Below are 14,135 nucleotides of genomic sequence, written 5' to 3' on the forward strand. Positions count from 1 at the left end.
TAAAGAAGGAATTGAATTAAATAAAATAAACATTCTGAATGACAGATATCAGTGTGGAAGGGAAGGAATATAAAAGGTAGGGTTATACTACCGTCCCCCGGGATGTTATTTAAAAATACCATCATGGAAGCCCAGACCAGATGTATTCTACATATCAGCAAAGGTGGAAAGAAGAGAAAACGAGAGTCGGTGTGGTTAAAAGGTGAAGTGAAAGAGGATATTAGAGCCAAAAAACATCCTTTAAAAAATGGAAAAAGGATTCGAATGAAGAAAATAAGAAGAAACACAAGCACTGGCAAGTTAGATGCAAAGCATTGATAAAGACAGCTAAGAAAGAATATGAAGACAAACTTGCAAGAGGCAAAAACTCATAAAAAAATTTTTAGGTACATCAGAAGCAGAAAACCTGTGGGACCGTTGGATGATCAAGGAGCAAAAGGTTAACTCAGGGAGGATAAGGCCATAGCAGAAAGACTGAATGAATTCTTTGCTTTGGTCTTTACGGAAGAAGATGTAAGAGATCTACCGGAAAAGGTTTTCAAGGGTGATGATGTGGAGAAACTGAAAGAAATCTCAGTGAATCTGGAAGATGTACTAAGCCAAATCAACAAGTTAAAAAGTGATAATCGCCAGGACTGGATGGTATACATCCCAGGGTACTAAAAGAACTCAAACATGAAATTGCTGACCTGCTGTTAGTGATCTGTAACCTAAAATCGTCTGTAGTACCTGAAGACTGGAGGGTGGCCAATGTTATGCCAATTTTTAAAAAGAACTCCAGGGGAGATCTGGGAAATTACAGACCAGTTAAGTCTCACTTCAGTGCAAGGCAAAATGGTAGAAACAAGTATAAAAAATAAAATTGTGGAACACATAGACAAACATGATTTAATGAGACAGAGTCAGCATCGGTTCAGCCGAGGAAGACCTTGCCTCACAAATTTGCTCGACTTCTTTGAAAGTGTGAATAAACATGTGGATAAAGGTTAGTTGGTTGATATAGTATATCTAGATTTTCAGAAAGCTTTTGATAAAGTTCCTCACGAGAAGCTCCTGAGAAAATTAAAGTGGCAAAGTTCAGTTGTGGATTAGGAATTGGTTACTGGATAGAAAACAGAGGGTAGGGTTAAATGGTCATTTTTCTCAATGGAGGAGAGTAAATAGTGGAGTGCCGCAGGGGTCTGTACTAGGATCAGTGCTATTTAACTTATTTATAAATGATCAGGAAATTGGAACGAGTGAAGTGATTAAATTTGCAGATGATACTAAACCATGGGTCTCAAAGTTCCTCCTTGAGGGCCGTAATCCAGTCGGGTTTTCAGGATTTCCCCAATGAATATGCATGAAATCTATGTGCATGCACTGCTTTCAATGCATATTCATTGGGGAAATCCTGAAAACCCGACTGGATTGCAGCCCTCAAGGAGGGACTTTGAGATCCCTGCACTAAACTGTTCAAAGTTGCTAAAACACATGTGAATTGTAAAAAATTGCAGGTGGACCTTATGAAATTGGAAGACAGGACGTCCGAGTGGTAGATGAAATTTAATGTGGACAAATGCAAAGTGATGCACATTGGTAAGAATAACCTGAATCACCGTTACCGGATGCTAGGGTCCACCTTGGGGATTAGCGCCCAAAAAACAATCTGGGTATCACCGTAGACAATACGATGAAACATTCCACCCAATGTGTGGCGCCAGCCAAAAAAGCAAACAGGATGCTAGGAATTATTAAAAAAGGGATGGTTAATAAGACTAAGAATTTTATAATGCCCCTATATTGCTCATCATCTGGAGTATTGCATTCAATTCTGGTCTCCTTATGTCGAGAAAGATATAATGGCGCTAGAAAAGTTTCAAAGAAGAGTGACTATGATGATAAAGATGAGGAAAGACTAAAACAGTTAGGGTTCTACAACTTGGAAAAGAGACGGCTAAGGGAAGATATTATTGAAGTCTACGGAATCCTGAGTGGAGTAGAACGGGTACAAGTGGATCGAATTTTCACTCCGTCAAAAATTACAAAGACTAGGGGATACTCGATGAAGTTACAGGGAAATACTTTTAAAACCAGTAAGAGGAAATTTTTTTTCACTTAGAGAATAGTTTAGCTCTAGAACGCGTTGCCAGAGGTTGTGATAAGAGCAGATAACGTAGCTTGTTTTTGGAAAGGTTTGGACAAGTTCCTGGAGGAAAAGTCCATAGTCTGTTATTGAGAAAGACTTGGGGGAAGCCACTGCTTGCCCTGGAAAGGTAGCATGGAATATTGCTACTCCTTGGGTTTGGCCAGGTACTAGTGACCTGGACTGGTAACCGTGAGAACGGGATACTGGGCTTGATGGACCATTGGTCTGACCCAGTAAGGCTATTCTTATGTTCTTATGTTTAAGTCATTTTTATTGAAATTTGTACATGGAGCAATATACAACAACACTATGCAAGAAAATAATCCACTTCTCAACAATACACAGATTCAAAACCATCCCCAAACCACTCCCAATCCCTTCAACCTCCCTCTCATCCACCCTCCCTGGGAGCAGCAGCAGCAGGTAACTAAACAAAGGAAATCTGTAAGAGTACAAGCAAGAGCACAAAAAAAAAAAAAAAAAAAAATATATATATATTAGGAGCCCCAAAGTTGTCGTCTAACGTATGGTGCGAGTGTGGCGCTGAAGGGTGTCCAACATAGTTGGAATAAATGTCCCGCAAGAGAGTTCATATCAGCAATGTCCTGTCGCTCCTGTAATACTTGAGTCAACATGAGGGATCTCCAGTGAGAGATGGTAGGAGGCTGTGGTGAGAGCCATTGCGACAAGATGCTTTTCCGGCCCATCAGTATAGTTTTCTGAAGAAATGCTGAACAGCCAGGACGAGCAGGATGAAATCCGACTTGCAGTGTGAATAAAAAATTTGGATGGAGTCGCCAAGAACAGCCCCATAAATGCACTACATATGACATGAGGCGCGTCCAAAAACGAGAGATATGTGGATGAGCACGCTTGGCACAACAATGTCCTGCACAAACACCCATTTTGTAAGCCCTATTTGGTGCGCAAAATGCACGCAGGAAAAATTTGTAATTCCTTTCTTTCTCTATGGCTTGAGAAATGAATTTATTGCCAAGGGAGATACCTTTCTTAATCATGTCATCTGTGATAGTAACATTTAAGTCCAAAATCCGTTTATGGGCTAAGTCCGCCTAGTCCAAGTCACCTGATAGCTCCTGTAAAAACTTGTGATGAAATTTCAATGGTATAGGGACTTGTGCCGTTAGGCAGACCGCCTCTGTCAACTTTTCCTGAACTTCCTCCGTTAATACTGACGGGGTCAACGCAGTCAAATAGTGATGCAACTGTCTGTGAGCGTACCAGTCCGAAACCGGCAAGTGATACTGCTCTCGAAGTTCCTCAAAGTTGATCGGTGAACCATCCAGTGTCACCACTTGAGACAAATATTGAAGTCCACATTGTGACCGCTGTCGAAAAGAAGGGGATTGTAAACTGGGTGGGAAGTCCCCATTACCTGAAATAGAGAGACAAGGGGTGTGGTGCGGTGAGATCTTAAGTAGTCCACATACAGTCCTCCAAGTTTTGCGCATGGCAGGCAGTAAAGGATCCATCTGCAACTGCGGTAAAGCAGGTAATTTTTTTAACATGAAGTAGGTAACTAAAATGGTATGGGTTGTGCAGATAACACTCCACCCCAGGCAGGGAGAAATGTGTAGTATTACAGAACCAATCATGAGTGTGTCTAAATTGACTAGCTAAGTTAAATCGAAAAATACTTAACAATCCGAACCCACCTTGATCTTTGGGCAACTGCAAGTTGGACAACGAAATACGAGCCCATTTACCCTGCCATAAGGAAGCTGACAAGTGAGTCGAGTGTTGTGCAAGATGACACTTAGATATCATCAAAGGGAGCATTTGAAATAGGTAAAGCCACTAAGGTACCACTATCATGTTGTATAATGCTATGCGCCCAGAGAGGGAGGGTGGTAAAGCTCACCAGTTGCGCAAGGTAACCTCAGTTTGTTGAAGTAAGGGCAGTATGTTTAAACTATATAATTTGGTCAAGTCATGTGGAATTTTTACCCCCAGATAAACCAAATGTTGAGGTGCCCACTGTAAAGGGAATACGCCCCTCCACTGTGTATGTACTTCTGGAGCCGTAGGGAGGGCTAGAGACTTTTGCCTATACAGGGTCAGTCCAGAATACAGATGAAACTCATCCAGTAATTCCAGCGCTCGAAAAAGCGAGCGCTGGGGATCACCCAGAGTGAGCAAAAAATCATCTGCAAAAGCTAATACTTGCAGCTGGGAGTTACCCTCCGGCATTCCCACAATCTCATCGTCCCGCAATATCGTGCGAAGGAGGGGATCCAAATACAGGAGGAAGAGTAACGGAGACAGTGGGCACTCCTGCCTCGTACCACCGCCGATAGTGAACGATGCAGTTCTCGTCCCATTAACTATCACTGAGGCAGTTGGCTTTGTGCAGAGAGCCCTCAAGGAAGCAAGATACCATCCCTGTATCCCCATATACTGCAACACCTGAAATAAATAATGCCAGTTGACCTTGTCAAATGCTTTAGCAGCGTCCAGTCCCACAAGGACACCAGGAAGCAGATTCTGTTGCGCTCTAGAGTATGCCATGAGGACTCTCCGAACATTAATAACTGAATGGCGTGTCCTCACAAAACCCACCTGCTCTGGTGTTATGACACCGGGTAGCAAGTGAGCTAAACGATCTGCCAATATACGAGCTAGAGTTGCGCGGGGACAGAAATCCCACCCATCCCCACCCGTCCCTGCCAGGATCCTCTCCGTCCTCACCAGAATCCTCTCCGTCCCCACCCATCCCCGAAAGGAATTACCTCCATCCCTGCCCGTCCCCATAAAAAGCTGTAGTTACTTCTGACAGGATCATCAATTCCACAGTTTCTTTTGTGTTTGCGCTGCTGTTTTCCTTGTGGAATCTCTTTGGTGGAACACTTTTTTTGTTTTCTGTTCAGGTAATTAACTTATAAACCCCCTCTTTTACTAAGGCTGACGTGTCCATTATATTATATGGACAAACCCTGCTTCCAAAGCCTTCCATCCCCGTGGGAGTCCCGTTGGCTAGAGGGGGGTCCCCTTGGGAGTCCCGTGGGCCACAGGGGGGTCCCCGTGGGAGTCCCGTGGGTTAGGGGGGATTCCTGCGGGACCCCTGTGGGACTCACGGGATTCCCGTTCCCGTGCAGACCTCTAATACGAGCAAAGATTTTAATGTCTACATTTATGAGTGAAATTGGTCTATATGACTCCAATTCTGTATGTGGTTTAGGTATTAAAGAGATCAGAGCTTCATTAGCATAACGCGGAAGAGTCTGCTGCACCTGAATAGCCTTGAAATATTCCAGGAGTGGCCCCTCAATCGAATAGGACATAATTTTATAGAACTCGGGTGAGAAGCCATCAGGCCCAGGCGCAGTGCAAGACCGCTGCTTCTGTATGGCCTGTGTCACTTCCCGTAATAACAAGGGCCTATTCAGTAAGGAAACCTGGTCTTCGGTCAATTTAGGCATACCAGCATCCTCTAGATAATCAGCAATATCCGGTCCCGTGTAAGGACCAGGTGCCGCATAAAAATTCTCAAAGTAATGGTAAAAACTATCCAAGATGTCTGTCGGTGAGGTCAAGTGTCTACCTCGACCATCGTTTATAGTGGATATATATCGGGACCCCTTCCAGCTCCTGGTAATGGATGCTAATAACTTCCCTGCTTTATTGCCATGTTTATAATAATGATATTTACGATAGAATAATATTTTTTTCATGTGTTCGTGTATCAAGGCATTAAAGGGCTGTTAACACTGTCTGATAAGCCTCTCGATTGGGTACTGTAGGATGTTGCAGTAAGACTCCCTTCAATGAAACCAACAGCCTCTCTAATGCAATTATATGACTTGCGATTTGTCGAGTTCGCCTGGAAATGTAAGCTATGATGTCCCGTCGAATAACAGTCTTTGCTGCGCCCCAAAACAGAACCAGTTCTTCTATGTGTTGTGAGTTGAAGTGAAGGTACTCCTCCCATCTAACCATCAAAAACTTTTGAAAGTTCATATCATTATGTAAATATGCAGGAAATCTCCAACCCGGTCGTAATCCCGTGGAACCCCCACCCCTACATCTATCCAAACCATATTATGATCAGACACTTCTAAGGGACCGATAGTCGCTTCGGTAACCTGAGAAAACAAAGATTCAGATGTTAAAATGTAATCTAAACTAAACTAAGCCTTAAGTTTATATACCACATCATCTCCACGGAAGTGGAGCTCGACACGGTTTACAAAGCTCAAAAAATAAGAAGAGAGGGGAGAAGGGTTTACAAAGCATATAAAAAGAGGGGATGTAGACAGAAGGAGAGAAAGTTATATGCTAGGGAAAAGCCAGGTTTTCAGTTGTTTTCGGAATAGTTGGAGGGAACCCAGGTTCCGCAGCGGGACAGTGAGATCGTTCCAAAGGCCCGTGATCTTGGAGAGGAGGGATTTTCCTAGTTTACCTGCATGGAGGATGCCGTGTAGAGAGGGGAAGGATAGTTTATGTCTGTGGGCTGATCTGGTGGTGGTAGGCGTCTGGGCGAGGAAGGATAGAGGGATTAGGGGCGGCAGGATGCCGTGAATGATCTTGAAAGCTAGGCAGGAACTTTTGAAATGAATTCTGGAAAGTACTGGGAGCCAGTGAAGATTGGTAAGTAGTGGGGAGACGTGATCAGATTTGCGTTTAGCAAAAATCAGCTTGGCCGCAATATTCTGGATAAGCTGGAGTCTGCGGAGACTTCTTTTAGTTAGGCACAAATAGATTGCATTACAATAATCGAGTTTGGATAGGATGATGGATTGTACAAGGACGGTGAAATGTTTTTGGTGAAAATAGGATCTAACTTTCCTCAGCATGTGGAGGCTGAAGTAACAAGATTTTGCCAAGGAATTCAGGTGATCGTTGAGGGAAAGGGAGGAGTCGATTGTGATACCGAGAACCTTGCTTGAGAACTCAAGGTGCAGAACAGGGCCTGTGGGTAGAGTGAAGAGGGTGGGCAGGTGAGCTAGTTTTGGGCTGAGCCAGAGTAATTTTGTTTTTGATTCATTTAATTTCATCTGTACAGAGAGGGACCAGGCGTGAAGTCTCGTTATGCATGAAGAGATGTTCTCTTGGAGGTTTGTTAAGGTTTGAATCTGTTTCGAGGAGGATAAGGATATCGTCTGCATATGTGTAGATTGTTTCAAGGGGGGATATTTGAGGAGCTTCAGGGAGGTCATATACATGTTGAAGAGAATAGGGGATAGGGGGAGCCCTGAGGGACACCACAGGATGGTGTCCATGAAGCGGATTTGGAGCCGTTTGTGTTGACAATATAGGAACGAGTGCGGAGGAAGTTTGAGACCCAGTTTAGAACAGAGGAGTCTATTCCTATCTCTGAAAGTTGGTAGATTAGTATGTCATGGTGTACGACGTCGAAAGCCGCGGAGAGATCAAACTGTAGGAGAACAGCAAATTTTTTTGGGGCGTGTAGTTGTTGCACCTTTGAGATTAAGGAAACTAGGAGGGACTCGGTGCTGAAATTGGGCCTAAATCCGTATTGGTAATGTTGGAGAATGGAGAATCTCTCTAGGTAGGAGGAGAGCTGAGTAGCAACTATGGTCTCTAGAAGTTTTGTTAAAAGAGGGATGTTTGCTATGGGGCGGTAGTTTGATGGTGAGGAAGGGTCGAGATCGGCTTTTTTCAGAAGAGGGGATAAGGCAATGTGTCCCATTTCGGCGGAGAACAGGCCAGATAGTAAAACTTTATTTATAAGGTTTGTAAGGGAAGAGATGGCCTGCGCAGGGATGTTTTCGTAAAGGTAAGATGGGAAAGGATTTAGGATACACTTGCAGGATTTACGTTTGAGGCAGAGTTTAGAGATCTGGGTCTCGGATACAAGTTCGAATGTAGTCCAAGATCTGTCGGCAGGGATAGGGTCGGAGTCTTTCGGGGGAAGAGAGTTGTAGGAGATAGCTGAGGGGAACGAACTCTTTATGGTAGTGATCTTCTCGTTGAAGAATTTGGCTAGGTCATTTGGAGATGGGGGGAGGGGGCGGAGTTGTTTTTAGAAGTTAGGTTCCGCCAGATGTGGAACAGTGTACTGTTTTGGTTTTTTGACCTGGAGATTTTATCTCCATAGTAAATCTTCCTAGCTTTTTTTAGCACGGAGTTGTAGAATTTGATGTTTTCTCTCCAGGATTGCTTGTCTAGGGGGGATTTTGATTTTTTCCATTTCCATTCTAGGGCCCGAAATTTCTGTTTTAATTCTCTGTGGTATGGGAGATACCAGGGAGCCTTATGAGAGTAGGAGATGGGTTTAGTGGCTAGAGGGGCAAGGGCACAGTATGTGGTTTCGGAAAGAGTCACCCAGTTGTGCCAGATTGAGTCTGGGTCCGTGTGATTGGGAAGAGGAGGGAGTTTGTTGAGAAACTGGGACCAGAATAATTCACTTGAGATTTTTTTGTGGTAGGAGATGAAGTTTGTGGCACGGGTTGGGGTATCAAGGGCTGACATGAAGACAGGGAGACAAAAAGAGCCAAGGAGGTGATCAGACCAGGGGACATGTTCCCAACGGGTCATGTATGCGGAAGTTTTGTGCTCAGTCAGGTCAAGAAAACTAATGATGTCAATGGAGTGCCCTTTTTCGTGGGTAGGGGTGGGCGGGGGAGCAGTGAAGCCTAAGGAAGTGAGGAAGTCTTTGAACTCAGTTCTATTCTAGAAAAGTTCAGATGAGCCCTGGATTGATGAGTATAATCGCGCTCTAAAGGATGGAGCAACCGCCAGGGATCCACCAATCCCAAAGATCGATATAAGTATGGGATCCCTTTTGTCTGGTTGGATGAAACCACCCCAGCAACATTGGATCTATCCAGGGTGGGGTCCAGTACTTGGTTGAAGTCCCCAGCTATAAGTAAAGGGCTTTTTCCCCGGGGAGAATGCAAAATGCAAATCTCCTACCCAACTCCTCTGTAGTTTTTTATGCTCTGTGTCAGTAAGCCGAGTCTCTTGCAGACAGGCAATATCGGCATGATGGTATTTCAACTGGGAGAGGATTTTGGTTCGTTTAGCAGGGGACGTGATACCAGCCACATTCCAGGAAATTACTCAGATTGGTCGATCACCCATAGTCCACTACACCATTAAGCCAAGACCGATCCAGAGTCAAAGAAACAAGAGACTCTGGGTGCCCAGCCTCATCCCAAGACTCAATAATAACAGTCCCACCACACAGCACCACCCAACACCACAACTCCACCCACAACAACATTCCCGTACCCCAGCATTCCCCACATCACTGTACAAAGCAAAAGGTCTACTGCTGCCGCTCCCCGAAAACTAAGCCCCCTCTCATCCCCAACAACATTCCCCAAATATTCCTACCATGAAGGATATTATTGAGGCACGGTATAACACTAAATTAGGGTTTCCCCAACTACAAATGAATATCAGCCTCCACTGGGCAAAGCGGTAGCTATTACTCCAAAGTAACTTTACTGAAAGAGAAAAAAACACCTGCCAAGCATTTTTAAGGATCATTTAAAAAAAAAAAAGAAAAACAGTCAGGTATCCCCAGAAGAGGCAGCACTTATCGTATTAATGAAAGCTCCAGCTGCTTCAGGAGTTTGAAATGATTTCCAAGCACCATTGTGGTGGACCTTAAGGAGAGCTGGGTAATTAAATTGAAACCGCTGCTTAAGGTCCACTAACTTAGTGCACAAAGGATAGTAAGGTTTCCGTTTTTCTTGCAAGGCCACAGAAAAGTCCTGACTGATTCTAATAGGCACGCCATCATATTTCAGTGCGTCACGCTTGGCCCGATATTGCTGGAGCAACTTCACCTTATGATGATAATTGAAGATTTTAATAATGACTATCTGAGGGCACATCTCCAAGCCTGCTCGAGACCCAAGGCGGTGCACCCGTTCCAACCGCAATGGGCCGAGCGACGACGGTAAGGACAGCTCATCTTGTAACCAACGCTCCACAATGTCCAATAAATGGCGATCCGAAAGTTTCAGGTAAGCCCAAAATGTGCAAGTTAGAGCGCCGCGATCTGTTTTCCAAATCTTCCATTTTCTCAGATTGAGATTGTAATTGCGCTCAGACCGTGGACAAATCAGTTACGTGTGTAATTGTAGAATCCTCGATCATAGATACACGTTGGTCCAATTCCGCGGTGCACGCTGCTGCCGCTGATAAGATGTTTTCTATATGCTGCGCTATTTGGGAGGAGAGCTGCTCAATTTTTGGGCCCAGAACTTGCGCTATCGCCTCCTTTATATCACCCAAAGCTGCCTCAGTTAAGTGTGTCACTGCCGCCACAGGACTAACCGCTATCTTGCCGTCAGCAGGCCGCACATGATCACGATCTTTCTTGGCAGATTTAGTCGTCATGGAGTCCTGGGACCGGATAATATCTCTGTCCATAGATTGAGAACCCTATGAAAAAGCAGGGCTTGTACAGGGAGGCTGAAGTTTGCCCCGGAGCAAGCAAGGAGCCGTCCTCACTCACTCATTGCATCACGTGACCTCATTCATATGTTCTTAAAACAACAAAACAATATACAGATATTTCCATTAATGACTTCATTCCTTTGGTCACTGCTTCTTAACCACTTAAAAAGCGTCTATAAAAAGAGATGATTTTAATAATTTTTTTAAACTCTGAAAGTTATTATTCATTTTCAATTGTCCAACTAGATTATGCCAAAGCTTCACTTGATGCACATTAGATGATTCTCCTGCAGCCCTAGTTTCCTCTTTCTTAATACCACACACATACCTTACCCATATTGGAGATATAAGTTCAGACAGAATATTTAAAACCTTTTGGAAATACTTCTTAAGCGTTTCAGTTGCTGGATTCAGTGGGGACTTGGTAAATTTCAAAAACCTTAAGTTATTTTTCCTGTCTGATTTTCCAAACGATCCATTCTCCGCATTATTATATCCCTTTCTTTTATAGCAGTAATTGAAAATCTTGAAGACCTTTCAAGGAATCTTCAACTGATAATGCCCTAATAGCCTGTTGGTCAATAAATAGCATGGTGTAATTGTTCCTCTTGGACTTGCAAATCTTTAAAGTCCACATTAAACTTAGTCGATAGCTGTGTGAGAGAAATTTGTACTCCCTGAATTGCATCCCATACCGACTAAGTCAATATGGACAGGTTTTCCAACTTGCTATGACCCTCTGTTGCACCATTGCTTTCACCGCTCAATGCAGAACCATCTCCAGGCTGCATACCAGTTGATTGAGAAGCAAAGGAGAAGTGGCTGATATGGCTCCTCCAGCCCCAGGGAGTGAATTGGGAGAAAATAACTCTCTCCTCTCCAGATTTCATATATCGGTTAAAATGCTTTGGAGTATCGGTGAGGTCACTCTAACCACAGGGCTCAATGAAGCTTCATCCTCACTGTGGTTCGTGGACCCCGTCGAAAAGCCGCTAGATACGCCAAATTTCTCTAATGTCATCTGACCCGCTATTGGAACTCCACTGGGGTTAGGTGGAATCCCCTGAGTCTTTCCCTTCCTCTTCCCCATCAGAGTATGGGAAGTATCGTCAGGTAACTTAAACAAACACCAAAGAACGCAGAGCTCAAACTCTCAGACATTCTGTTCATCTACTATCTTGGCGCCCTTCACAATAGTTTAATTTCAACTTTAAAATCTCTGGAATATGTCTGTCTTAAAGCTCTTGAGAAAGGGTTCATTAAGAAGAATTTAACCTGACTGTAAGAGAGATCATTCCACAAGATATTGCTTTATAAGAGAATGAAGATTCGAGTAACGACATGCTATTCCTCTTAAAGAAGAAAAATCAAAGTCAAAGTGGATTGTAATCTAGATTTTCTTCTTCTAAATGAAATATAAGTTCTGTCACATCTTTGGATGCCCTACCATGCAATATCTTAAATATCAGACATGTTAATTTAAACATAACCCAAGTTTGTATAGGGAGCCAATGTGCTGTAGCCAGCAGTAGGGTCACATGTTCAAACCGTGATTACCTAAAGAACATGGAATTTAAGATCTTCTACTCAAAATTTAGATATGCCCTATTAATGGTAAACTTATATACCCTTTAAAGAGTGCCACTTTGTAAACATGTATAAATGAATATTCTCTAACACTCAGAACGTATGAACACAACACAGCACAAAAAAAGAAATAAAATTCTCCTCCACTTATGAGGTAAAGCAAGACAATTGCAGTATGAAGGTGAAATACTAATTTATGTTTTATCATTTGTACTTAAGCCTTTACATTTACATTGGTCATACATTATACATATAGGCTACAGGCTATCCACGTGGGTTATTTTGCAAGACATCTTTGCAAAAATCTTCATAAATTAAGATACTTTAGAGAGCACACAGAACTAAATAAGGGAAAGAATCTTACTTTGCCAGAGCACTGAAGGAATGGCTGAAGGACTTGGCTGCCAAATGAAGCAAAGTCTGTACAAAAACCTCTATTTTCAGAGGGTTGAAACTGAACCTTTCATCTGGAAAAAATTAAAGGGAAGAGTAAGTAAATGGGCAAATTACAAGATTAAAAAGCCATTAAAATTTCAATTCCTACACCACTTGCTCAGAATTAAGAGTTGAAAAACAGAGAAACCCATCAAAAACTGAAGACAATTCATCATTTACTACTACTACTAATTATTTCTATAGTGCTACCAGACACACGCAGCGCTGCATTTAGACCACTTTTCCTTAAGCCTAAGATTTTTCCCTCAGCTAGTTTCTTATTTGGCCCCTCCCCAAATACCCCACCCTTCTGCAACAAAAAAACCAAACAAAAAACCAACTGTTTAAGCCAAGGAAACTATTTCAGATATAAAAATCAGATTGGTCTACAATATACAGCAAAATAGGAGAAGCAACTATAACACTAACAAATGCAAACATATATTGCCACAATCTGGAGCTCTGGGTGATTTACAATAAGAATCTATGATATCTTAACTATAAAACATACAAATACATTACATTAAAATTAATTTTATAAAAGAAGAATCAAAACTGTTCCAATAGAAATAGATGATTATATCAAAATAATAATAACAGATTAAAATTAGTTGCTACAATTTTTATGCAAAATACAGCACTTCAAAGCAGAAGCCAAAAAGGACTTCAATTCAGTCAGCAGAATATGAGGGCAGAAGTAAACAGCATCTTTATTAAGCATGTCCAACCAGATTACATGCTATCTAGCTGGAACCACCACATTATAAGTTCTTTTAAAATAAAAACTCTTCTATGATTAAAAGAAAACAAAACTGAGGTTATACCTCTCCTGCCATCAGCTCAAGAGAGCCTGGAAGAAATCAGGAGACTCCAAGTCAAGATTAAAATGGAGATCCCAAATAAGAATACAGTATAGAAATTTGGGAGGTGGAGCCTGACTCTACAGAAAATAGCTACTTGAGAACTGAGCTCCTCTCCCCTGCCTCTGAAAACAACATATGAAGAACACATACAGCATTGATCTTTAGTGAGACCCCAGGATATAACAAAATAGAAAGAATGGAAATCTGAAATACCTATTAACTCAGGTGAAAGTGCAAAATGGATGAAACAAGATAAACTGACTCGTTAAAATGGTGATGCCACATGAACTAAAGACATTCTGGAGCTGATTATGGTGGAGCTAAGTGCATCAAAAACATGATACAAGATAACATATCTAATACTGCTGCACTTAAACTAGAAATGACAAATAAATTGCCAAATGAAAGTACGGTATGTTCAGACCTTTCCGCTAGAATTATAATGAGTATCTAATATAGAGGATGAAATGACGGCCTACAGAACTGACCAGAAAAATATAGTGAACCACCAAAATGAGCTAGAAGATGCAAAGAACAGAAATAGAAGAATGTCTTCAAACCTTAAGAATACTTGAAGGTGCAGGACGACAACGACTTCTTAAATTTAAGACTTGTTACCTTGATTGCTTAAAATTACATTTCGATTCCTGCTTGAAACTGAGCATGTGCATACAGCACTGACACTCAGGCCTCCCGCTATGAAAGGTCCTTGACCCTTCACTCTCAAA

The 14,135-nt window shown here is 42.4% G+C and overlaps 1 protein-coding gene across 5 annotated transcripts in view; it reads right to left on the reverse strand.

Annotated features, from left to right (window-relative positions):
- NCBP1 (nuclear cap binding protein subunit 1) overlaps positions 1-14,135 on the reverse strand; it is a 397,555-nt gene that overhangs the window by 85,048 nt on the left and 298,372 nt on the right. For all 5 annotated transcript variants that reach the window (XM_033917013.1, XM_033917021.1, XM_033917038.1 and 2 more), the window contains one exon: positions 12,474-12,576. In XM_033917013.1, the coding sequence (XP_033772904.1) occupies positions 12,474-12,576 (103 nt within the window). The remainder of the gene's footprint in view (positions 1-12,473; positions 12,577-14,135) is intronic.

Source organism: Geotrypetes seraphini, chromosome 1 (genome assembly GCF_902459505.1).
Source record: "Geotrypetes seraphini chromosome 1, aGeoSer1.1, whole genome shotgun sequence".
NCBI lineage: Eukaryota > Metazoa > Chordata > Amphibia > Gymnophiona > Dermophiidae > Geotrypetes > Geotrypetes seraphini.